This window comes from Globicephala melas, chromosome 16 (assembly GCF_963455315.2).
Source record: "Globicephala melas chromosome 16, mGloMel1.2, whole genome shotgun sequence".
In the NCBI taxonomy this organism is placed as follows: domain Eukaryota; kingdom Metazoa; phylum Chordata; class Mammalia; order Artiodactyla; family Delphinidae; genus Globicephala; species Globicephala melas.
Genome location: NC_083329.1, coordinates 24,513,601 through 24,539,417, shown reverse-complemented (window position 1 = coordinate 24,539,417; position 25,817 = coordinate 24,513,601). Strand labels below are relative to the sequence as shown.

Here is a 25,817-nt window from a genome sequence, read left to right as displayed (position 1 = left end):
AACCGGAGGACCCAGGAGTCAGCGCTCCTAGGCCGGGCCTATGGCTGAGAACCCAGGGACCCTCGTCGTTGTTCATGGTGTGGGGGATTCAGGACTCCTCCAGTCACACTCACAGGGCTGGGTTCAGAGGCCTCCTGGAATCCGGAGAGCCTCTCTGACAGCTGTGCCATCCCCTGTGACTCATCCTCCACAGCTGATAAAACCCCTGCTGTTCCTTCTCAGCGAGAGAACCTGGCCATCCTTACACTGGGGCTCACGATGACTCACTGGTGCAGCTGCCGCAGGCCCCAGTGCATGGCCACCTCTCCCACTCCCACCCCTGTGTCACCTGTCCCGGAGAACACGGTGGCACTCACGGGCGGAGAGGACCTCAGAGATGGAGCTGCTGCTGCCCATGAACGATTCACCAGGAAGTCCTGGCTCCCCTCGCGGGCCTGTGGGGAGGACACAGAGTTGGGGGACACCGCCTGCAGCTGTCAGTGCTTTCTCTCTGGAGCCGCCCAGGTGCTCGGGGTGGGGCAGGGCCAAGCGGAGCTGACTGTGGGCGGGGCTGAGCTGACTGTGGGCGGGGCCAGAGTGTTGGCTGGGAGCGAGACACACCCCAGGAGGACCTGGAGTCCGTGTTTTGATATTTGGGTAAGTTGCTGGACAGTGACACGATTCTCAGGATCTGGTCACCAGAGGCCTGAGGCCTGTGAAGATAGCTGAGCTTGATCCTGACCCAAGAGCCTCAATCTCCCTTTCGGGAGGACCCCTACCTTCTCAGAAACATGGAAGAAGGTGGGACGAGGTGTCTCCTCTGGCTACGGAGGCCTTGCCGGGGCCTTGGAGAAGAGCCCGGTGGCCCCTCACCTCCCTTCCCAACATGCACATCTCTCACTTAAAGATGGGGTGCAGGGCCACCCCAGGAAGGAAGCTCTCCACAGCCTACAGTCATGCGTTCTTTCAGGGTGTGACATACCTTGCTGTCCTGGGAGACCAGCTGGGCCAATGGGACCTGGAAATGGGGTTGGGGAAGAAAAGGTTTTATCACACCTCTAGGGGCAGAGTTCTAGAAAGAACTGAAGAAAAGACAGGTGCCTGGGTACATTAAGTACCTTCCTCACAAGGCATGGAACAGTGGCCCAAAGAGGTCATCTTGCTTATTTGAAAGCAATAAGCAATTTGAGACCAGCCCTGTGGTCCATTCCAGTGAGAATTCCTCTGCCAGGCACTGGGGCCCCTGGGATGGGCAGGACTGCCCTCTCTGACACTGTCCTCCGATGGTTAGGGACTTCTAAACACCCCCAGTGTCCCCAGTCTCCCTGGAGTTTATCAGGAGGGAAGACCGATCCACACTTGCATTGGTCATATTACACACAAACATTTTAAATAATTAAAAAATAGATATAAAAAAACAGCCATTTTGGATAAATAGAAAAAAGTATCACCCACAATTCTTTAACTTACAGGCATTTTGTTGTATTTCCTTCCAGCATTTTTTTATCTTATATAAATATAGTTGCAACTACAGAGCACACATTATCTAGTATTCTGCTCTTTTATTTTTAAAAAAATTTTTTATTGGAGTATAGCTGATTTACAACGTTGTGTCACCTGCCCTTTTAAATAACACTGTTATCTGCTAACAACTTTAAGTCTTCATATTTTTGTAGCCGTCTCATTATTGTTGGACAATTTGGGGCTATTTGCTTCAAATAGATTCCTCGCACTTTTGTTGCTCTTGATGCATATTATCAAGTTGTTTTCCAAGAGGAAACAATTTGAGGACTGACTCTGACAAGTCAATACTGGTTCTGGAGGCAGAAGGACCTGGGCCGAACCCTGACTCTGCTATTTCTTATCCGTGTGACCTTAGGCGTGTCATTTGCCTGCTCGAGCCTCCAACGGTACTGCGGGGACCTAGTGAAGCAATGCCATGCAGGGCTTAGGATACGTGCTGGGGAGTGACCAGGGCTCACCAGGCTGTCTGGGAGGGGCTTTCTCAGCCCCTTCCTACTCTTCCCCGGGTTCCGGCCCGGGTTTCAGGATTTGAGCGAATGCTGCTATAGTCAGATGCAAGCAAGGCCTGATGCTGATCTGGGGCAAAGCAAGAAAACAGACTGACCTGAGGCACCTGGAGGTCCTGGAGGTCCCATGGCTCCAGGAGGTCCCGGGGGACCTGGGACAGTGAGAGTCGATGATCCCTCTGAAAACAGAAGGCACGTTGAACGCTGAGCCCCACTCTCCTCGCTCAGAGGGGACCCAGGCCAGGCTGTGGGCCAGGTTGGGCCAGTATTACGTCTGAAATCCCCCGACCCTCCTCACTTCTGACTGGAAGCGTTCAGCACTGCGCCTTGCCCAAAGCGCGGAGCCCGCGGACTTGCAGGGTGTTGAGGCAGAGCCAGGGCGCAGTGCAGGGTCTACCTACCTGAAGTCACGATCCTGCCTGGAGCTCCCGGTTCACCTGGGAGGGGAGGCAAAGGAGAGTGGTTATTCCCAGGATCAGTTAGTGGCTCAGTGAATCATTTTCAAGGCTTCTGATTGCATCTGAGACCCACTCCTGGGCTTCTAACCCTCAGGCTGAAGGCATTTTAATGAACTGAAGGGGAGCATACAGGATGCATTAAGCACCAATCTCTGCACTGGAGACCCTGGAGGCTCGAGCATCAATCTTCTTGGCCCACATTAGCTTTTGGAAGAAGCTGGGACTCTGCGAAGGGGCTTCATTTGTGGATGTTGGAGTTTGCCTGGTGGTGAGGCCAGAATGAGCTGACTCAGGAGCTGTTCCCCCTCCCACACTCTATCTTCTCCCACACTGGGCATTGCAGGCTCTTACTAGGAATTGCTTTAGGTGCAAAAAGCACTGAGAGGTCAAAGAGCAGAGGCAGTGAGCCTGTGGGGTAGAGCCTGGTTCCCAGTGCCCCTCAGGTGCTAATTCCCTGGGACAGTAGTAGGGTCTACACAGAGTCAAGAGGGGGTTCCGTGGTCTGGGAAACTCCGAGTCATGTAAAGGTTAACAGATCTCTTCTCTGCCTTGTGTCTTAGAGGGTTGAAAATGCGAATGTGCATGGAGGACTTCCAAGAAGGGAATGTCAGATTCACACTTTCCCAAGGCTGTCACGATGGAAATCCACATTCTGCAGAACCAAGTGAGTGAAGTAGAGGATGGAAAAACCCTTGACTGGAGATTCTTCTGGGACGTTTTTGTCATTTCCCAAGGCCTGTGGGCAATTCAGTCATCCACACGCTGAGGGGTGATACTGATTTCCCCCTTTGGGGAAGCTTGCAATCTGCCAGCCCCTCGAGGTCAAGGCCAAGAGAAAGCACTTGACTTTCTTTTTGTTGGAACACAACCCAGTGTCAGGTACAATGTCCACCTCTGTGCACGCTGGACAGAAAGTCACAGGCCCTGGAGAAGGGCAGGGTGTCTCTCCTCGAGAATCCCCAAGCCTCTGATCTTTTACTAAAGATGCCATCAATCCGTGAGCAGATCTGTGGACCCAGAGACGTGTCTGCTTGGGATGTACCTGAAAGAACTCCTTGGCCCAACCTGTTGTTAGCCCTAGTTTCTGGAAAGCAGGTCCCCCCGCCAAGGTGACAGTGACAGAGGGCAGCTCCACCGAACGTCAGGGTTCAGGAACGTGGGGTCACAGGGACAGAAGGAGAAGGACCGTCCCTGAGCAGCCCCTTTCCTGGACTGGCTCGGGGTTGGGGTCTGATGGCCCAGAACCGGATGCGAATGTCGCCCTACATGTAAGGGTCTGAGTCCTGAGGATGCCCCTCTGAGAACTCTGACTTTGGCCTCTTAGTAACATCTGACTGCACCAAAGCCCCCTCTCAGAAAGGGGGTGGCAGTGTCCCCGTTACACTGAGGCCTGTGTGGACCATAACACTTGTCCCAGGGAAGAGGCACATCATGGGGGGACCACGCCTAAGTAAGGGGACAGAGCACTCGTGGGGGGGCATTACAGAGTCAGCGGTGGGGACAGCACCCTTGCAGATCCTCCTCCATCGAGGGCTTGGAGACAGCCAGGCACCAAAGCGAGGCTCTGGATTGTGGGGGGAAGGGTGGGGCTTGAGGACTCAGGGCTTAATTGGTCAGAAGAATCCCTGGCTCCCCAGCCTCACAGCCTTCCACTGAAGCCACTAGATGCCACTATTGATCCAGGCTCTGGCCACACAGGGACCTCCCTCCTGCCAATGCCTCCCCTCCTGCCAAAATGACCGGTGACTGTCTAATTTGGAAAATCACTTACCTTTAGCCCCTGGTCGGCCGGGGGTCCCAGGAAGTCCTGGTGTGATTGAAAACAAGTCAGTCAGGATGATTGAGGGCCAGCAATTCCAGACCCCCTGTGGTAGCACCTGGCGCTCTGTCACTGGCAAGGCCACAACTGCTGACTGAAACCTGCAGACCCACCTGGCTCAACCTTCCACCTTAGCCCAGCTCCCTCGAGGGAGCCTCTTGCTCTGAGCCCTTCTCCCTCTCTAGGAAATGGAGCAACAGCTGGGCTGGAGGCAGAGGCTCACAGGTCTAGCTTTGGGGGATCCCAGTCCCTCTGGGTGATGCGCCCCCTGCAGCCTGCAAAGCAGCCATTGTAACCCACTGGCCCTGCAGCCTGGGGGAGTAGGGGCTGGGCTTCCTGTATCTGATGCAACACCCCCTCTTGCTTTTGTCCACAACTCCACCAGGGAGCATTTGAAAGATATCCCTGTGCGCTCAACTGTTGAGGGGTGATGCTGTTTGATTTTATTTTACATCTTTGCCTAATTTCCTTTAGGAGTTGGGGCTGGTGTGGTGACAGCTTCTCAAATCCAAGTGGGTGCACACTGTCCAACTATCGGACAGGCTTTGACACTGGGGCTGTCCCAGGGAGGCCGGGCCCTTCTGCATGAGATGAGTGCCCACTCCCTACCGTGCCACAGGGGAGGTGGGCCTCTGTGGGGCTAATGGGACTCCTGGGCCTGGAGCCTCCTCTTGGGGGTCCCTGCACCAAAGGGGACCAGGCTCAGGCAGACAGCATTCACACGTGACCTAACCTCATTCTCCTAGAACGGCTTTCTAGATTGTTCTGTGCATAGTTTTCCTTCCTAAGGTGTTTCTCAAGACTCGCATCAGAATGACCTGAACCCATTTTTGCTGGGGGAGTGAGGGAAGGAGAGGACACACTAAGGTGACTGGAGGAGCATCTGCTGAATGCGGGGATTGGGAGGCTTGGCGGTGGCGTTTGAAGTGGCAGTGACCCGATGACTCACCCTGAGGTCCTTGGGGTCCTGTGAGACCTATGGAGAGAAGAAGACATGAGAGGAGAGTTGAAGGGCAGAGGAGCCGACCCCTCAGCAGCAGGAGCGGGCAGAAGGGATTGGTGGGCGCAGGAGGACGAACCCTGTGTCTGGGGCAGCCGGACTCCAGGGTCCTCGCAGCCCTGGATGAGAGCAGTTTTCTGACTCACTGCTCCATCAGGGGATGGTTCTTAGCCCATTTGGGCTCAAGACCCTTTGGTGTCTGAGAGCTACAAGCCCCAAAAGTTCACACACTCACTGAGCCCTAATGCTGCCCCCAGGCTCCCTCCTGGGTGCTCTCCATCTGTGCGCCCACCAAAGGAGCCCAGGGGCCCCCTGCTCCTCATCGGCCCCTGAGGGTTGCCACCTCGTCCTCCCGGCTTTCTTGGCTTGTGTTGATTTGTTCCTCCTGCAGCCCTGAGGATCTTGCTCCTGCTAGGCCTTTGGTGGAGACCCTAACAACGGCTTATCTCCCCAGGCTGGGTCCAGGCACGGCCCAAGGGGGTCCACAGGGGACCCAGACACTGAGGTGGTGATAAACTGGCATTTTTAGGAGACTCCTTGCCCCTTTCTAGAACTCCTTGCTTTCAGTGTTGATCTCTCTTTTCCAAGTTGCCAGACTTGGTGACTCAGGTGTCAGGACTCACAGCCGCTGTGCCCGGCTCTAGCCAGCAGTTGTGGCATTTTCCTAATGAGCTGCTAGAGGAAAATGGATTAGGGAAGGTACACACACACACACACACATACACACACACACGCTTCCCACTCTGTTACCTGGCTTTCCTGGGTCTCCAGAAGGTCCTGGTAAGCCCCGGATTCCGGGCATCCCTGGAAGACCTTGTTCCCCTAGAGAAAGCACGACCAACGTGGAAACGTTTGCCTTTTAGGCACGCTGACCAGCCAACGCATCGGAGCCAATGGTCTCTTGGGGTTTTACTGAGTAACTTGCTGGCAGGTGGAAGGGAGGAGGGGGATGAGACCGGGACCTTGCACACCTCCCCGTGATGTACGCCCTCTGGCCTTGTGATCGGGAGGCTGGGGGCTGTGTGCTGGGACGTGGGCAGGGGGGGCAGTGGCGGGCCAGGGGAGTGAGGAGAGCAGCTGAGTGACCAACCTCTTGGGCCTTGGTGTCCGTCGGGGCCAGCTTGTCCTAGGAAAGCAGATGCAAGTTCATCAGTGACTCTGGGAGCTACTCTGGGACTCCCTCCCTCCACTGCGTTATAGCCTCCCAAGCTGTCTCCTAGGTGGGGCACCCATGCACCCCCTCCTGCAGCCATCAGACGTGGAAGAAGCCCTGTCGTTGTCACACCTGCAGGGTGAAGCTTTCCTGCCCTCTCCTCCTAAACCAGTAATGCCTCTTCTCCTGCTGAGAACTGTTCCATGGCCCCCACTGCATCTCCCACATCGACGGCACAGGACTTGCACACACCAGATGCTCAATACACGTCAGCCTCATTTGGTCCAGGTCCTGGAGGTCAAGATTCTCCAAGATCTTGTCTCCTCTGCTGTAGGCATCACCCTAACCTCCGTCCACAGTGATGTCCTTCTGGGGCCAGCTCTTCCCACCTGCTTTTTCCCACCTCTTTGTCTTTCCTCACTCATGTCTCTGCGTGGCATTTTCTAAATTGATGTGATTAAAATCTTCTTTACTTTTTAGAACCATCTGAAAAGGCATCTCCTTCATCCTTCCGGTTGGAAGAAACTTCTCTCTCTACTGTTTCCACATAGCACCCTGTACCTTTCATGGCCCTTGTCATCGCACACAAGCTTTATCTCCCCTCGAGGGAGGTAAAGCATCTTACTCGCCCAGCACAGCATCCTGCACACCGTCAGCGCTTCCTAACACTTCGTTAATGAATGAGATCATGAATGCACCACGTCTCCATGGGTGGGGCTTAGACCCTTCTGGGATGTGGTGTCAAATGCCTGGCCCCGTGGGGGGTCTTTAGCCAGCCTCCTTGTCCTGGCTGACAGGTCCCTCAGTAAGGGTCAGCCAAAGGGCTGAACCCTGGAGTATCAGGGCTGTGCCTGGAATTCTGTGGGTTCCAAAGAACCTCAGCCCTTGTTTCTCCTCCCCAAGGGCCTGAGGGTCTTAGAGGCAGGAATTGGGGCAGATGGACCATATCCTGCCAAGCGCCTCCAGAGCAGTAAGAAACTGTCAGAGACAGCAGCTCTCTGAGCCCCAAGAGGGATGCCCAGATCCAGGAACAGCCTGTAAATGGAGCCTCTACCGGGGGTGGGTAGATTAGAGAATGGGAGATGCAGCTCTAGGAGAATCTCAACTCTAGGGCCATGACGATGACTGCGGCGGGGCAGACCCATGGCGTCTGCTGCTGTGAGACACTCACCCATTGCTCCTTTAGGCCCAGGCTCGCCCACAGCACCAGGTAAACCTTTCAAGCCGGGCTCGCCTGCAAAGGAAATGGACTAGGTGTTTGGAGGAGCTTGACAGTGGTAGAACACTCTACCCTCCCGGCCACCCCCAGGCCTGCCACCTCCCCAACCAGAGGAGCTTGGTGTGCCAACCAGAGGCTGGAGACACAGCGTCAGCTTTGACTCTAAAGTCAGGCCTCCCACCCCCGGCAGTAGGCACGGACTGGCCCAGAGGCGACGCCTGGTCTGAAGGGGCCTGTGTATGAGTCTTATTTCCTTGGCAACAAAAAGCTGGCCCTTGTAGCCAAAGCACTAGCACTGTCAAATTCCTTTTTAATCATGCAAGTTGGCAGGAGGTAAGTGGATACAAGTAGGGCAAACTTTCTGCCACTTAGGGAAGAGCTTAATTTTCCCAACTCAATTCTTCAAAAGAATCGGAGATAATCATAAGCTCCCTTTTCTGCCCCAGACATTGACTGTCTGGACCATACATGTTGATGCTGGCTTATACTCCATTCCGGGCTTTATTTTATCTTGTCCTGCTTTTTTCTAGATTGCAAGTCCCCTGAAGGTTTTAGACAGAGATTCTGTCTCCTGCTTCTGTATTTTTTCCCCCCATCTCCAGTACCCAATGGATTTACAAAAAGTCTTTAGTGGATCACAGTAGATTCCTGTGTGGGACTGACCTGTGAGGCCTCGGGGTCCTTTCTCACCCTGGTCACCTAAAATAAAAATGGGGCAGGGGTGGGGGGGTGGAGGAAACAAGCGTCAGTCAGAAGCAAGGAAAAGAATCTCACCCAGTAAGAGGGACCCCGGGCTGCAGAACGGTTCCCACTGCACCTGTAAGCTGCTGTCAGCTGAATGTTGGCAAGAACTCAGCATTAACAAAGCCCAAAAGGCACACTAGGTAGATCTCTTCCGGGTCAGGGCCCACCCACAAACTGACCCAGGCCCTGCTGTCACACCAGTGGGTGCTGTGGGCAAGAGGGGGACCACACTAGAGGGGAGAAGCCTCAGTGCTCATCGATGCCACCCCGAGGGCCACCCCAAGCATTGTGACGCTGGTACTGTTTCTCCTCTTTGTGCCTCAGTTTCCCTGAGAGGTTCGACTAGAATCTCAGATCCCTCCCAGCCCCAGGGTCCAGGAGCCAAGTCATATGGGTTTTTGGACACCAGGACAGGGGTCACATCTGGGTTCCCAGGAGTCGGCAGGGTGTGGTGTTGTCCGGGCAGCAGCAGGAGAAACATACCTTTGGGTCCTGGTGGTCCCATAGGTCCTTTGTCACCTGAAAAGGAAATGGACACCTTAGTGTAAAGAGCCTTGGTAGGGACGACCAACAAGGGGCAGAGTCTGTGTCTGAAGACAGGCTCCTCCGCAGTCCTGACTGCCCCTTCCCCTGATGCACCTGCTGGCCTGCACAGGCTGTTGGCATATCCACCAGACCCTGTCCCCCCAGACCTCCTCCTTTTTTTTTTGGCCGTACCACATAGCATGTGGGATCTTAGATCTCTGACCAGGGTTTGACCCGTGTCCCCTGCGTTGGAAGCATGGAGTCTTAACCACTGGACCGCCAGGGAAGTCCCCCAGACCTCCTTCTTAAGTGAGTGGCGTCTACAAGGTGATGTCCCCTCCCTCTAACCCCTTCCCCCAGGTTACCTCTGATGCCAGGGAGTCCCACTTCACCTCGGAGCCCTTGGCGACCTACAGAGCCTGCACACAGAGGAAACCACGTGGGTGGATGAGTGTCCCCAGCTCTGGAAGGGATGGACATGCACACGGCACACACACACACAACACGTACACACACCTATTTGGCACAAAAATGTACACACACACATAGGCACACACACTCCCTGGAGTAAAAGTCAAGGGCTGCTGTTCACAGACTCCTCCCCATGTCCCTGCTACATCGTCCTGGTGCAGGTTCCTTGTCCCTGAGATTACCAGGCCCGGGGATGAGGACCCCTCATGGGACTCTGGCAGAGACGTTGGCCTGCATCACAGAGTGGGCTGCAGCTCAAGACTCCCAGGACAGCGGGACAAGCTCCGGCCCACAGGGGACCAGGTGAGGCAGGCGCTTTGCTCAGATCAAGGCAGGCTGGGAGCTGCCTGCTGCTGAAGCTGCTGGAGGGCCTTGTGCCCCAAGTCAGGTCAGAACAGATCTCAGGGGACCCATCGGTACCAGCCTCAGCCGCAGGGGACACACATGCAGATGTGAGTTTTGTGTCTCTTAGAGGCTCTCTTTATAATTGCTTCATTTGCTTAAAAATGTTTGTTTCTCCATTTAACATCCCTCTCTTTTCCCCAGAAATAGCATCTATTTATGAGAAGAAGGCTACTGACCTGGGGGACCCTGTGGGCCAGGAAGACCGCTAGAACCTGAGGAGGACAACACGACAACGATGATCAGATGGGTCGGGTACAGGCCAGGGACACTGACCCCATGGTGAGTGGCAGGTGGAAGGGGTGGGGCACGCACCCCCAGGTGAGGGCTGTGTGTGCACACCAGGACCCCAGAGCCAGTGGGTCCAGGAGTGATCCCAGTGCAAAGTCCTCCTTAGGCAGGAAGCTATAGCTGCTGGGATCAAGAGACCCTTTGCTCCTTCCCGGTCAAACATTTGAACTGGGGTAGGGGCAGGGGCAGGGAGGAGAGTGGACCAGATGGGCGTCACACTGTGAGAAGGCCCCATTTGCCTGGCTTGTCCAGACATATTGCTCTCAAACGTTTGCATCTCGGCCCTAGCCAGCAAGGAAATTGTCTGACTTCTGATTTCCAGATCCATCCCCCCACTTAGGGGCCACATAACAGGGCCATCAAAGAGAGATGGAAACGTGACTCCCAAATCCACCACAGAGCCAAAAATACAGCCCCGATCCTGATGCCCAGGGATTTCTTTGTGGGGGGACCCTCTGTGGGCCCGTCGACCCCACACAGGCCTGGGACCATGGGTTAGGACCATCTGGGATCCCAGCGCCTGGATCTCTGAGATCCTTCCTGGTTGTGGCAAACTTGGGTACCATATGGGTACCTGGCTTACCTTTGGGACCCACAGAACCTGGGACACCAGGTGGGCCTTGAATGCCCGGTTGACCAGCATCCCCTGGGGAGAAATAAGCACTTTGAGAGAGTACCCCAGTTTGGTTGCCCACCCAGCCCAGTGGTGTCATTTGCAGGGTGGAGGGAACACTTCCCACCCTGCCAGTGGTCTCTGATCCACTGGGGCCTCCATGAGGCCAAGAATCAGCAAAACACCTTCAGTTCCTACCTCCAGAGTCTTTATATTCCATGAAGTCTGGCACCCAGTAGGTGCTCAATAAATATTTGTTGCCTGGTTGAGTAATATTTTTAAGAGTGAAGCTAAAAATAAAGCTTCTTGCTCACGATCTTTTGGCCTTGAGAGGATTTCTGGTGTCTGTGTTTCAGTTCCCCTGATGAAAGCAGGCTCACGGTTAAGTATCTAATGCAACATCTTCCCAGCTCCCTCCAGGGCTGGGCTTGTGTCTGAAGCTTTCCCCGCCTCCTTCCAGCCATGAGAGGCTCCAGAGCAGGCACCCCACTCTGTCTTCCGTCAGGCCCTGCCCTGAGCTCTCCATCTCAGCCCTGTCTCGTCCCTACCCCCTCCCAGGAAGATCATTTCTCTCTGTGACCATGTTCTGTGGACTCAGACTGCAGGGGTCTTAGCCCCAGGCTTGAACGCACAGCACAGCCCACGCCCCCTCATTAGACCACAGTCTCTTCAGGGCCCAGCACAGCCCCTGGCTCAAGGCAGGTGCTCAGCTAATGCTAGTAAAAGACAGAGGGAGGGAGAATGATGAAAGAAGGAAGTGTGGACGCAGCTAACCCTCCTGGTGAAGGAATCACGTCTTACCTCTGTCTCCTTTCTCTCCAAACCCAGGAGGCCCTGGTTCACCGCGAGGCCCCATGGGGCCTTCTCGCCCTCTCTGGCCCATGGGTCCCTCCATGCCAGGCTCTCCTAAAGACAGGAATGTCCATCTCAGTTAGGGCCGCGAAGGACACCCCAGGCAGCACCTTGCTGGCGGGACACCTGCCTGGAGCATCCACACCCAACTCCCTACCTCTCTCTCTCTCCTGTAGCCCAGACTCAAAGCAGAAGCCAGAGAGTTTGAAAAGGCAAGTGGATCGTGTCCCATTTCTGCCCCAACCTGCAAATGGCTTCTCTACTCACTGGGAGTAAAAGCTGACCCCTCACGAGGCCTCCAGGGCCCCTCCCTTGACTCTCTGCCTTCTTAGTGGGCTCCAGCACCCGCCCCCATTCCTCCTGTTCCCCCCCAAGCTCCTGGATCCTCGGGCACACGCTTGCCCCAGGGCGTGTAGCTGCTCCCTCTGCCTAGAGGGTTCCCCCAGATCTCCTCAGGCCTGGCTCTCGCCCCACTTTCACTTCTTTGCTCAAATGTCACCTTCTCAGCAAGGCCTTCCCTGCCAGCCCTATTTTCAATTACCCCTCAGCCCTCCCAAGGCTCCACTGGGCTCTGTGTTCCCATTTCACGAGCCACTTCCTCCCTCTATGTACTTCACTTATTTATCATGTCTATTGTTTATCTCCACCCAAAAGTAGGCAGGGGTTTTGTTTTGTTCACCACGTCTCCCCAGCACTGAAAACAGGATCTGACACACAGCAGGCACTTAACGAACATTTACTGAATGAATGAATGAATGAGGGAATGAGGGAATAAGTGAACAGAAAAGCGGTTCTCACCCACGCTGCCTTTTTGTCCCTTTGGTCCCTCCGGACCTTGGTGGCCCAAGGGCCCAGGGATACCTGTGGACACACAAGAATAGCTCAGCCCTGCTTTCCTCCCAAACCCCAAGAGCAAGGACCGGGCAGCCTGCAACCTCAGCAGAACCATCAGAGGCTACGCACCTGGAGTCCCAGGGAAGCCTCGATCTCCTGTGGGAACAGAGAGAAAAAAGTCAGCCAGAGGACTCAGGCGGGTCACCTAAGGAGCCACCAGTGGAATTCAGGTGGGATCGCCAAATTTAGCAAGTAAAAACATGGGACTCTCAGCTAAGTTTGAATTGCAGGAAAACATTGAATAAACTTTTACTTATAGTGACAAGCGATTCAGTGTTTATATGTAATTCCCATTTGACTGGGCATCCTATATTACAGTCAGGAGGGGTGTGGGACCTGCAAGCTGGAGCCTTGAGGAAGGGGGGCTGAGGCGGTGACCCAGGGTGTGCGTGTCGGGGCAGGGAATCCTGAAGTTGAGGGCCACCAAGTGGAGGAACCCCAATTCCTGCACCGGGATCCCCTGGGAAGGAGAGAGGGGTGACCCTGTCATTCCCAATAGTGATTCTCAGAATGGTCTGTGCAGCCCTGGCTTCAGAACCACCCGGGGTTGATCCAGGCCACAGGCTCACGGCCCCACCCACACCTGCTCCTCAGAGGCTCTGGGAGTAGAGCCCAGAATCTTCCAGCAATTCCCACATACCCCGAATCTTGAGAATCCCACTCAGCTAGATCGAGGGGCACCTCTGTGGTCACTGGGACTGGAAAGATCTTCCTGCCACCCCTAGGCCTGTCCCAGTGAGTGTCAGACCACTTTTCTGAGGACATGTATCAGTTTCCTACAGCGACACTGTGCCACCCAAGTTAGCAGGTGACTGTCCCCCAGCTAACCAACACTGACGGGCACCTTTTCCTGTGACTATGTCCTGTCTCCCTGCCAGACGCCCCTACTTCCCCTGAAGGCAGGTGGTGTTGCTCCTACTGAATTCCCCCGCTCCAGGTGCTCCATTCCTGACTGGTGGCTTTTATTCCCAGCCTACCTGGGCCAAAACCCCTGAGAGCAGGCTTCTCACCTGGATCGGTGATTCCTGACCTGGTTCATCAGAATTAACCTGGGGGGAGGGGGTCCGTCCCTAGAGCATCTGATTCCTGGCAGGGCCCAGGAATCTGTATTTCTCAAAATCTCCCCAGGGTTTGTGCAGTAGCAGGCCCTCAGGCTGCCCTTTGCAGCTGGGGGAGATGCAGGCCCTGGATGCAGGCCTCCTCAGGGTCCCTGGCGTGGGAATCCCTGAGAAGGGGCCAGCGCCACCATGCTGCCCCAGAGATGTAGCCTGGCTCTGCCGCGAAGCCCCCGGGTCCCAAAAGCCCGAGGGTGTGAGGCTGCTCTGCAATTCCCGGTCCTACCACAAGGGGAGATGGCCAGGGGAGTGGGAGGTGCGTTTTCTGACACTTGCTGATCGCTTCAAACTGTCAACCCTCGCTAATATTTAAGGTAAAGTTTTCCAGGTTTTGTTTACCTTTAGGGCCTTGACTTCCCATGTCACCTAAAATCAGAAAGACATGAAAACTGTGAGATGGGGTGAGAACCCAAGGGCCATTCTCTCCTAGTATCTTAAGGCCAGCTGACAGCGTGTAAATGGCATTTCAAGGTGCGCTGGCGTGTGGTGTAGCTTCCTCGCGGTGTCCGTCTGTGTCTCTCAGGCACCTCACTCGGCCTGTCTTAGATGATGCCTTAGTTCCCTTCTCATTCTAAGATATTCTGACTGTAGAGCCAATTCTCAACCCTCCCAACAGATTCTGTAAGATCTTTCCACTGCTCATCCTTCAATGTGCAAAAAAGAGAAGTTTTCCGATCCTCCCAGAAAACCCAGCTCCAAGTGCAGGAAATGAGAGCAGGGAAAGGGCTCCATCCACTGTGATACCTTTAGGGCCAGGGTTTCCTCGGAGATTTCCTACAAGAGACAGCAAAGCCTGAGTTAGCCGCACATCTTCTGTGTCACACACACATACACACACGCACACACACATTTGAAGGGGATCACTGTGGTACAGTAGGAAGAAACAGAGGCTAGGACTAGCCATCTGATTCTAAAGTGTGCAGGTTGTGTGATCTTGATCATGGGCAATTCTCCCCAGGTCTGAGTTTTACTAGCTGTAAAACAGGATAGCAATACGGGTCCTCCCTCCCTCCCTCCCTCCCAGGGCTGTCAAGAGGGCTGAATGAGGGGCGCTTGAGAGTGCCCTAAATGGGTGCCACGCCACATACAGGAGCCGGGACCGGGAGCCACTGGCCCTTTGCCTTGCGATGTGCTCACCGTTTTCCTGTTCTGCCATCAGCTTGCCCCTCATGAATTGCCATAGGTCTTCCTGACTGTAGCCGTCAAGCCCAGATTTGCCGACACCTTCGCCCAGCCTCGGCGCGACACCCTGCACGGAGTCCTGGCTGCTCCTCTCCATCTTCTTGTTGTAAAGGAACATGCTGCCCCTGCCCTTCTCCAGCTCGTCCACACGTGCTTTCAGGTTCCTCACCTCCTCGGCTGAAATGGACACACGGAGGCAGTGTCAGCACAGGGGCCCCTGAGCCAGTGCCTTCCAAGCTTCCAGGGGAGCCTGAAAAGGGGGCTCTGGAGTCCGTGGCAGCTTCTTCATGCCATGGGGACATTTTGTTGGCATATTTTGGGGGAGACAGTCTGTCGTGGCTACCAGCAGGATAAGCTACTCAAATTCGGAACCGAGCCTTGAAGACGCCTGGCCATCATCTGAGATGGTCACAAAGCTGGCCCTCTCTCCCAGGGAGCTGGTGTGAGGCCCAACAGAACGTGGAAAGTAAAAAGGCTATGAAAGGCCTGTCCTGATTGTTAAGGGCGTCCAGGTGCTTAGAGCAGGATGCCACGGGGTTGGGGCCCGGGGCCAGGACCGAGGAGCTGCCTTAGAGTTCCAGCTCAGCCACGGAGCAGCCATGGGACCTTGGCCAGATGCCTCCTGGAGGCCCAGTTTTCTCATCTGCAGTAACATGGGGTCTGCACCCATGATCTCGGGGCCCTTGGTCCCTGACGCTTGGGACATTCACTGATTCTTGCCCTTCGGAACAGGCAGCGGGGCTGCCATCACCACATACCCAGAGCGATGAGGCCAAAGAGCAGCCCCAGGAGCAGCAGCCAGGTGAGGAGCAGGCCCAGCAGCCACTTCCACCAGCTGCAGCAGGAGCCGCAGGGGCACCAGGCTGGCGCTGCTCCCCACGAGCCCTTGCCGCCTCCACCGGAGACCCCGCTGCCGGCGCCCCTGCCGCTGCTACTGCCGCCCCCACGGTGGCGGTTGTAGCCGTAGAAGTCTGTGGAAGAGAGGGCAAGGGTAAGGTGAATGCAGGCAGCTCTTGCCCTCTTCCCTCCAAATTCTCCAACTTTTGGTGCCTTCCTGTGGGCCTGAGTGAATGTGAGTGGGGCTTTCAGGTTCCTGAGTGGCTCCTGGAAAAAACACAGGGCTGTGGCTGGCGAAGAGTGGAGGTCTGACAACCCTGGCCTTGAGCTGTGTGACCCAGAGAAAGTCACTTAACCTCTCTGTTTCATTTATTATAAAATAGAGTTCAAAGCTGACCTTTCTTCATGAGATGGATGTTGAATGAAATGAGATAAGGCATGTAGAGTAATTAGCAGAGGATGTAGCAGTTACAACCAGGCTTAAAACTCTTGGTTATGAACGTGGATCTGCTACAACCTCCTGCATTTTATTGTGCCCAAAGCTGAATAATTCTCATCTTCACGTCTCAGTTCACATGGCTCTTTCCTTGTAATCCCCACAGTGCCTAGAACTACACTCAGCTCTTAAGGGGTGGTCAGGAAGCTTTTTATTTTTATTTATTTTTTAGTTTCAGTGAAAGCGTTTTTAGTTTTTAGTATCTAAAATGGGCTGACACCCCTTGATCTGCTTCTCTCACAGATTATGGGAGCAAGTGAGGAAAGTGTAAACGACTGGAGAAGTGCGTGGCCTTAGTGTCACCTTGCAGCCCGTGTGGGTGGGGGGAGGGGAGTGGTTTGTAAGACACGACAGTAGCCTTGCTGTGCTGCTCCTGCCATGTTGGCAGACTCTGCAGCTAAGGGCAGACAATGGGCACCCAGCAGGGGCAGTGTGGCCCGTGAGCACATCTCCTGAGCTAAGCTCCTTCAGCAGCCCTGCTCCAGCCCCCAGCCAGCCCCTCTCCCGCCCTCCACCCCGCTCCCACTGAAGGCTTTTGGGGAAGATCTGTAGAGTTGGGGGGCTCGTGCACGCCCTGGCTCCAGGCTAGGGGGCCGTTATCTATTCCATTCACCATAACCAGCCCTTTCTGCTCCAGTCACTGCAGGGCCCAGGTCTTACTCACCTGCAGAGGCGGCCTTGCCCTTTGCGGACACGGTCTTCACGTCTCCTGAAATACAAACACCGAGAACACATGTTTTGACTGAGCCTTTCAACTGCAGGAGCCCAGTCCAGTCCAGCCTGTGCGTGGACTTGGGACAGGGCTTGAAGTAGATGTGCCCCCAGGGACCTTGTGGAACAGCCACGTGCATGTGCAGGAACATCTATTAACTAAGTCCTCACAGATCTCATATTTGCAACAATCACATTGTTGAAGACATGGCTTGGCAAACAAGTCACAGTGGGAAAAAGCACAGTGTCATAACCTTCTTGTGACTTTCAACCTCTAAAGCCCGAGACATTCTTTGGAGGACCGTGTTAGGAATGACCATGGCATTCAAATAATAAATGTGCCTGTGAGAAATGACTCTTGATTTCTTGGTTACAAGACTGCATACAGATTCCTAACCTGGGGTGGAGGGAACAGAAAGGCAAAGACGGGCTTGGAGGAGGGCTGATCATGAGTCCTGGATGCTATCTGACCACTGAGTTTGTGGGCATGTGTGGAATTTTCTGGGAAAACTTGTTTATAGCTTTCATCAGATTCTGAAAAGGATCTTTGGGCTCCAAACCCCACCTCCACCCCTAAAATGTAAGGAACTGCTAACTTAGAAGACTTGGCTTCCAACCTTGAGAGGATTATAACTGATGTCATTTGCATTTTTAAAAAAATGTTCTGTGACTTAACTTTTCTCTTCCTTTACTGACCTCCTTAAAATCAGTGATTTGGAGAGATTCACAGGAAGCAGAGCAGTGAAGAAATGTGGTTATCCAAGACAGAATCCAGGTATTTGGGAAGAAAAAAAATAAAGCTAGCAAGCGCTTTGGAAAGCCTTTTTCTATTAGCTCTGAAAATTATGGAGGACAAGTAAGGTGAGAAAAAAATACCACTGTGGACTTTAGATGGACCATGAGAAGAGTTTGCTTCTATAATTAGCACCTGTGAATCAACAGGGGAGCTTGTTAAAATGCAGCCTCCGACACAGCAGGTCTGGGCTAGGGCCCAGGATTCTGCATTTCTAACGCGCTCCCAGGTCTCACAGATGCTGCTGGTCCAGGACCACACGCAGAGTGCTGAGGTCTTGGGAGACAAATGAATGACAGATGGATTGGCCGGAGTCAAAGTGGACAGCAATCAGATTTGCTCTTACCATTAGCTTCTGACATTAGGTAGGTGTCAGTGGTGCATGCAGCTTGCTTTTCCTTTTTTAGGGTGTCCTCTGAAAAAGAAGCTATGCACACAACCCACGATGACCCCGGATATTGTCTCCCCGCTCCCGCCACCCCACATCCTTTCCCGCTTGTGGAGGTAGAAGCTAGCCTGGTAGGAAGAGGGCCTGCTTTCCCGGGGTTAATCCCCCCAGTCTGGGCCTGTGGTTAGGAGACTTATTATTGCCCAAAGACACTCTGGGAGCTCTTTGCTGGAATTTCCCTGACTTGTCTGCATTCAAGGCAGACCCTGGGACACCCTATTTGTCAGCCATTTTCCATTTGAATGGGATGACTGTGGTTTCATCATTCAAATGTCTCAAACCATCTTGCTAGGACATTTGTCTACGCTGTTTGTCCTTCTTCCAAAACCCAGGTCTCGTGGGCTCCCACGTACTTGCAGTGACACTGGCGGGGGAGGCGGTGAAGACCTTCCCGCTGTCCTTGGTCATGATCAGCAGCTCCATCTCCTTCTTGGCAGGTGTGTTGTCTTTCTCCAGGATCAGGAATTTACAGTCCTTGTGCAAGAGGTCATTGTTCTGGACACTTGTGGTGCCGGCTGGAGAGGAAAGAAGTGGGTGAGGAGGACGGAAAATGTGAAGGGAGAGGAAGAGGGAAGAAATGACCAGAAGAAGGAGAAGAGGAAGAGAAGGAGTGTGGAGGAAAAGAAAGGGTTAGTGGGTATGTCAGAGGGTCTCCTGCTCTTGCTCTCCATGGTTACTAAGAAGCATCTTGGGGACCAGAGACACCCTCCCCTGCCTAGCTGGGCCTGGCCATCAGGAGGTCAGGTCAATGTCAGAAGTGCTGGGGGCTTGCCTGAAGGGCTGCCCTCCACCTGAACATTACAGGGTCTTCAGTGAATGGTCAAAAGTTGCTGTGTCAGGCAGGCCTTTCTTTAATCAACTGGGTGGGTTCATTTCTAACTGCAGGTCTCAAGTGTTTGCAGCCTGGGGGCGCTTTTCCTGACCACTCCGTCCAGCATACACACAGGCCTGTCTCTACCACCCCATTATGTCAGCCCTTCAATTATGTGTCATTTACTGTGACTATCTTGTATACTTTTTCCACTTGTTTGTTATCTGCCTCCTCCACTGGAACTGTCAGCCTGGTGAGGGCAGGAATCTAGCCTCCTTGCCTATGTCTGTAATCTGGGAACTCAGAACACGGTCTCACACAAAGCAGGTGAATGAGTTGTTGAATGGAGGGAAACGCACCAGAATCAGAGCAACGGAAGAGATGGACACATGACTCGTGGCAGCCTAAGTTGATAGATTCCACGGGAAGTAGGGAGGGTGCAGCAGCTTCTGGGGGGCGCCCTGGCCCTTGTGATGGGTAACCAGTAACCAGGCCAGGGGCTTCCAGCAAGGGTGGGGGCTGGGGTGTGAGTGCCTGACCCTGCGCAGGTGTGGAGCTTCCTGGCCCCCTGGGACAGGAAGGCCAAGGTAAGGTAAGGGGCATACCCCCCTGCCCACTCCTGAAAACAACCAAGAGGCCCGTGGGGTGAGTCCCATTTGCAGACCTCAGACCACCAATGGGTTATGTCCCCTCCTGCCATGTGTCACTCAGAAGCAGCTCTTCCTGTGGGCCAGCCTGCCCCCAGCAGCTGGGGACAGCACTCACCTGTGGAGGTGGACACCCCAGTGCTCACAACGGCAGGGCTCTGGGGCATGTTTCTCTTCACACCATATGCTGCAAGAGAGGAACCTATGAATGAGCAGAGCCAGCATAGGAGGGCAGCTCCACGCTGGGTGGAAGCAGCCTGACCCACCCTGGCCGACAGGCAGCCTCCCCAGGTGAGAGGAAGATATTGGGTTGGCCACAAAGTTCATTCGGGTTTTCGGTAGCATCCTGGACGAACTTTTGGCCAACCCGATAATAATGAACAGAATAATAATGAATAATAGAATCAACTTTCTCCCACCTTGGGGGCAGCAGTGAGTTTAGATGAAAACGTCTATGATATAATCCCCATCCTTGGAGGACCATTCCAAAGGCCACCTCCCCCGTGAAGTCCTCCCAGACCCTCCCACATTTCCTTCCCTTCTAAATTCCTTCAGCTAACACCTGCTCTGCACAGCTTGATTCATGCTCTCTAACAGGATCCCCCAGATGTTTCATGTGTCTTAGACTTTCTGCTCCAACTTAACGGTAAGCAAGTTGAGTTCAAAGGCTGAGGCTCACACCTTTTCTGTCCCCCACCCCACCGGGTGCACTATAAAGTCAGCCAGATGATTGACTTGCAGTGACAGTGGGCTGTCAAGGACAGCAGTGAGACATGGGGATATACAGGAGACACCGCCAGCACAGGCTCCCACTCATGTCTGAGCCAGCACATGATTCAGGTTGGCATCTCTGGGTCGAGGTGTGGAGGGTTGTTTCTTTGGTGGGAAAGGTCGATTGATTTTTAGGGACATTTTTGCCCCTCTAATTCCCTTCTTGAAAAGGGCTATTGTGAGTTATAGCTGCAAAGAGGCGTTATTTCCCATCCCCTAGGCTCCAAACCCCAGTTACGGACCTGTGGAGGTGGTGGTCATGCCATGGGACAGGGCGGGTGAACTGGGGGCCAGATTGTTCTGCATGCCAAACACTGTGAGAGGAATTGAGGACAGGTGAGTGCAGGTACATAGATGAGGCCCCCCCAGGTTAAGGCAGCCAGTCCCAGGAGCTCCCCAAACCATTTTCACAAGTAATGCCTTTGCATATGACAGAGATCCCTGACATTCTCAGTTCCCACACTCTCACTGACACGGCGATTTTTTTTAATACCCCACCTCCCTACCCCAGGCAAAAGTTACTAAGCTCCATTTATTGAGTAGTTAGGTTCACACAACTTAATAGCGGTAGTTCACATAGGGTCTGTTGCTGTATGCCTCAAAAATTTAAAATATCCCAGGGGTTCCCTTCCCTGTAGGACCCTTGGGTGCCGTGGTGTACAGTGTGGGAACTGTGGATACAGACACAGTGGAGGCTAAGAAGCACTGACTGGGCAGGACCCTTGTTTTCCTCCTTTCTTTTCTTGGCTCAAACACACAAAACTCCCCTCGCCCCCATTACGATTTCAAAGGCTGGTTATTTGTTTGTTTTTAACAATGTGCAGAAGCTCATTCCTCCCCAGGTAACAGCTTCTCTTATTCCATCCTGTCTAGAGTTTGGGGCACAAGATCATGGATCCAACATCAGCCTGCCCTCCTCAGTCAGGACTTTGCAAAGTATTGATTGAATAGCGAAGGCAGGAGGAACAAAGCATGAAGCTGGTGTCTTCTGGGCTTGTGGGACTCTAGTCAATTGGAGGTGTTAAAATCAGAAGGCAAGAATACCAGCCATCACCGTATTTATTAGTCATGATATCACAGAGGGGAGGCAGATTGCTTTAACAAAAGATGTGGGCGGATCACTTATTTACGTATAGGCTATTACGATGTACGTGGAACTAGAGTGAACACATACTTCTTTAAAATGATCCTATGTTTGCCTTGGACGTTAAGCAGTAACATTATTGAGCCCCCAAGGAACTGCGATATTTATAAAAAGATGTGAAGTTAAGCTCTTTCTAAATTAACAATGCTTTCCACCTGAAAATGTCCTGAGCTCTGCCTCACTTGGCCCATTTCCATCTCTCCACCTCTCCCATTAAGTAAGGGGACCAGAGCAGAATAAGCACGTAAGTGTGGTCTCCGGCGCCCTCCCCTTAGCCCTTTCCCTCCGGGACTGAGCCGTGTCTCCTATGGAGGGCAGGCTCTGTGCCTTCTAACGCAGCTCCTTGGCTGCTAATTCCACGTTGCCATGGGCATGGAGGAAGTCCTCATGCTCTCGGTCAGGAAGAACATCCTCCCTACAAACCATTGCATTGTCCTCACTAGGCAAGAGCATCCCTGTTTGTTTCAAGCTGGCAAGCACCGACCTGAGGAGCTGGTGCTGATTCCAGGCTGCAGAGCTGGGGAGCTGGAGGCCATGTTGTTTGGAACTCCAAAGACTGTGGGGGAAGAGGAAGGCTGGTGAGAGGACGTCCACACAGAACAGGGGCAAAGAAGCACAGGAAGAAAGGCCAGCACTGCATTGTGTTACATTTCTGTTTTTAGGAATAACCTGGGCTCTTGCTTTGCAGCACGGAACCAACCATTAGTCTGTGGTGTGCCTTGGGTCATAACAGCCAATGGGCGGTCACAGGTCGGTGGGGTTTGAGTGGACATCAGTTCCAGCCAAGCCCCTCTTGTTAGTGACCATTTTACAGAGAAGGCACTTTAAGCCCAGAGAAGTTAAATGACCTCTTAAGGTCACACAGTTAATCCACATGGAGTGAAACCACGTTCCTTACATTTGTTTTCATGTTCTTTCCCATTACTTTTTTTTTTTTTTTTTTGGATACACTGTACCATGTAGTCCTTTCCATAGGGGACCCACCAGAGGAAATGCCATAGAAGTTGAATTGAAGTTCCAGTGGAAAAATCTTGGGATGCTTGGCCACAGAAAGCCCCTCTAAGAAGCCTTGGGGATGGAAAATGCTGGAGGGGTCATTCAGCTCCATCATAAGGCGTGGAGGGCTTAGCACTGGGAGGGGATGTGCACTGCAAGCCACGTACCTGATCCTGCAGAATAGGCATTGGTGTTGAGGAGGGATGAGCTCTGGGCTGTGATGTTGTTGTGATAGGTGCCCATGGAGGACCCTGCCGGCAGTGTGGAGGACCACATGTGGGAGGGAAGGTTGGCATCCAGGATGGTTGTGTCATAGGTGCCGGACACTGGAAACAGACATGCCCGACCACACCCCAGTGAGAGACAAACCCTCTCTGTACTGGGGGGATCCAGTGGGCTTGGTTTGCCAGGACTTTCCTGGTTTTAGCCTTGAAGATCCCATGCCCTGGCAACCCCCTCAGTCTGAGGTGAACTGGGACAGTTGGTCATATCACTTCTGTTTGAAATCTCAGAGCTGGTGAAAACCTGACCTCTTGGGTTAGAAATTCTTGTTGGCTCTTGGTGAAATCTGAGGTAGGTAAATTTTGCTCTGCGGTCCACCCATTTCTCCTGCTAAGCCCCCTTTGCCACCCCCTGGTGCACTGTCCCCACCAACGGTCTCTCTCTCCCTCTGTTGCTGACTCCACCTTCCAAGATGCCATGGACCCGTGACTCCCTTACAGTAGAATTCCAGGCAGACAGCAGCACAGGTAGGGAAGCCCTCTGTCCCAAGGCCACGCTGCACGGGTGGCAGCCTTCTCCGGTTGAACCCTCCTTAAACATTCCCATGTGCCAACCAGACCCAAGGGGCACTCTGCCCCCAAGAGGGGCTATGGGTACTTCTTCAAGTCTGAAGTCAGTTCTGCCTATTTCTTATCTGAGAGGGAGTTAGCCACTCAGGTCACAAAGTACCCTGAGGTTTTGGTTTTATATTGAACAACACAAGATCACTATCTCAAGATGGTTTTTCTTCAGTAGTGAATGAGAGGAAAGCTTCACCTCATAGCAGAACTGGCTTCTTTCCTCATCTCCCTCCAGAGACCTTGCCCTTGGTAGGCACGTGATATATGAATGCTGAACTACACTCATCCTGCTTGACTCCCCCCAGAGGCCCTCACATCCACACGGGCAGTGGCCGTGTCCATCCTGCTCACTGTCTTTCCTCAGTGCCCGGTGCTTGGCATATAATAAATGTTCATTGGATGAATGAGTGAATGATAGAAAACACTGCAACTTTCCCCAATAGTCTTCATTCAGGGAACCTGGCCAACACATTCCCAGGACATGTCAAGAATCTCCTGGGAGAGAATCTCTAGGATCTAGAGCTGGACTATAGCCAGTACATAGAATGGTTGACCAGACGGGGGTGAGAAGGGTGCAGCCCACATTTTCACGCTGCAGGAAGAGCAATGCTCAGGGTTTTGTGAAGTCTCTGCCACGGCCTGAAAGCCCTGCCCGGACACATCTGCCACCTTGTTGCCTTCCTTCCACAGCAGATCGGGGCTGTGGGGCTTACCTGACTGGGAGCTGGCTGTCACCAGTTTGGTCTCCACGGTGCCTTTCTTGGGGATGGGGAGTGTGTGAGAGGAATTCCGGGTGGGGCTCACGCTTGCTGATCGGCTTCCCTTGAGCAAACGCTTGACGTCATCCAATTCCGTCCCTGCAAAGGAATCCTCCACTTTTTCATCAGGCCCAGGATTCCTTCCTGAGTCCAAGTGCAGTGGGAGGAACATTCGTGGCACTCTGAATACGAGGGAGGATGAAGCCTCCACCTCACCCCCCGGGACATTTTTGGTTAGCCTTATAATTTTTGCCTTTTGTCCATTTATAGCACCGATTAACCTGGTGTTTTGTAATATTAGTGGCCGCATAAATACAGTGCCTCTACAAGGAGGTCAAAGTTCTCAGTACATATTTCCTAATTAGACCTCATCAGACAGCACAGGGAAGATTCTGTGGCTGGAAGACACTGTCATCGTGGAACATTTACACCCAGGACAGTTGGAGCACCAGACCCCTTGAAACAAATGCTTCAGCAGTGGTCTCATCCCGCGTACAGGATGCCTCAGGTGTTGGGTCCCTGACCTTGTATGCTCTGTAGTGTCAAATGGAATTTGTGGCCCATAACTCTTAAATATTACACTGCTTTCCTGTGGGTTAATTGCAAGCCCCTCTGGCTGATATAACCTGTAGCGAGGTGATTCAGTGGAGTGAGCACCCCGTGCCTCCCGAGGTGGCAAACAGAGGGGAGGGGGGCGTCGCGCAAGGGGAACGCACAGGACATCTTCAGACGACATTGCTGGAGGACTGCCCAGGCAGCCCCTCTCCCGAGAGCTCCATCCTTTGTGCTCAGCACCCCGAGCCTGGAAGGACTCAGGTGAGACAGCATCAGGCCTGGAGTCCAGCCCAGGCCCTGAGCTCTTTGGGCAAGTCCCAGGCTCTGATTGCTGAGCCACTCGACCCAGATCTTTCTCCTCCTAGTCTTTGTACTTGGCTCTCACCCATTTGGGCTCATTTCAAAATGGCAAACAACAGGAGTCCAACACAGTCAACAGACAGAGACCAGGAAATCCTTGACATTTGAGATAAAGTTCAAACTCTCACACTCTGCTTCTGAGCCTTCTCTAAGCTTCACCAGTCCCACTGCGTCCCCTCCTGCTCTTTTTCCTTCAGCTGCACCGAACCTTCCTCCCGTGTCTCTGCCCTCTCCTCTCGCTGAGTCTAGCTGACCCACCCTTCTGTCTCCCTTCAAGTGACTGACTAGCCCGGGGAGACTCCTGTGGCCCCCACTCCCTCAGCTCCCTGAGCTGTCATGGTTGGTAGGTTTATTGTCTCCCCTTAGTCTGTGAACTGTGAAGCGTCAGGGACCATGACTGACTCAGAGCTCCTCACCCCCCGCACCCAGCCCGGAGTCCCCGTCAGAGAAGGCCTTAGACATGTCACTTATGATGGAGTGACTGCACACACACGCGCACACGTGCACACACACACAGCAGTAGCCCTGGATTCCTGGATCCTTCCCAAGACCTGAGAACTTACATCGGGTAGATGGGGATGAACTCTGCAGTCGAACTCGGATCTCGCTCTCTGTACAGGGGAGAGATGGAGAAGCTGTGAATGAAGGAGCTTGGTTCACAGTGCCTGACACTGAGCTCTGAGCGGCAGATTATCTTTGGGCTGCTCTGCAATCTGTGTCCTGGGAACAGAAAAGCTAGGTGTGCCCAGGAAGAGTGCTTAGAAAGAGGCGTCTTCTCTCCACCCCCCAGCCTGCCCACAGCTAACCTCCCAGGCGCCTGGAGCAGAAACGCCAGGCTGAGCCCCGAGACTCCACCACGATCGGCAATGACCAGCCCCTTTCACAGGGCCCACTCTGCAAC

The 25,817-nt window shown here is 53.6% G+C and overlaps 1 protein-coding gene across 1 annotated transcript in view; it reads right to left on the bottom strand.

Moving 5' to 3' along the window:
* The window catches only part of COL17A1 (collagen type XVII alpha 1 chain), a 98,516-nt gene that overhangs the window by 8,757 nt on the left and 63,942 nt on the right, over positions 1-25,817 (bottom strand). The window contains exons 8-37 of the mRNA XM_060286070.1: positions 25,480-25,527; positions 23,957-24,100; positions 22,569-22,727; positions 21,890-21,961; positions 20,504-20,575; positions 19,609-19,677; positions 18,386-18,547; positions 17,931-18,011; positions 16,745-16,789; positions 15,506-15,718; positions 14,703-14,924; positions 14,310-14,339; positions 13,905-13,931; positions 12,520-12,546; positions 12,355-12,417; positions 11,506-11,610; positions 10,675-10,737; positions 9,980-10,015; positions 9,293-9,346; positions 8,886-8,921; positions 8,322-8,357; positions 7,611-7,673; positions 6,377-6,412; positions 6,037-6,108; positions 5,236-5,262; positions 4,239-4,274; positions 2,411-2,446; positions 2,108-2,188; positions 962-997; positions 357-434 (exon numbers count right to left, since the gene is read on the bottom strand). Of these exons, the coding sequence (XP_060142053.1) occupies positions 357-434; positions 962-997; positions 2,108-2,188; positions 2,411-2,446; positions 4,239-4,274; positions 5,236-5,262; positions 6,037-6,108; positions 6,377-6,412; positions 7,611-7,673; positions 8,322-8,357; positions 8,886-8,921; positions 9,293-9,346; positions 9,980-10,015; positions 10,675-10,737; positions 11,506-11,610; positions 12,355-12,417; positions 12,520-12,546; positions 13,905-13,931; positions 14,310-14,339; positions 14,703-14,924; positions 15,506-15,718; positions 16,745-16,789; positions 17,931-18,011; positions 18,386-18,547; positions 19,609-19,677; positions 20,504-20,575; positions 21,890-21,961; positions 22,569-22,727; positions 23,957-24,100; positions 25,480-25,527 (2,229 nt within the window). The remainder of the gene's footprint in view (positions 1-356; positions 435-961; positions 998-2,107; positions 2,189-2,410; positions 2,447-4,238; positions 4,275-5,235; positions 5,263-6,036; positions 6,109-6,376; positions 6,413-7,610; positions 7,674-8,321; positions 8,358-8,885; positions 8,922-9,292; positions 9,347-9,979; positions 10,016-10,674; positions 10,738-11,505; positions 11,611-12,354; positions 12,418-12,519; positions 12,547-13,904; positions 13,932-14,309; positions 14,340-14,702; positions 14,925-15,505; positions 15,719-16,744; positions 16,790-17,930; positions 18,012-18,385; positions 18,548-19,608; positions 19,678-20,503; positions 20,576-21,889; positions 21,962-22,568; positions 22,728-23,956; positions 24,101-25,479; positions 25,528-25,817) is intronic.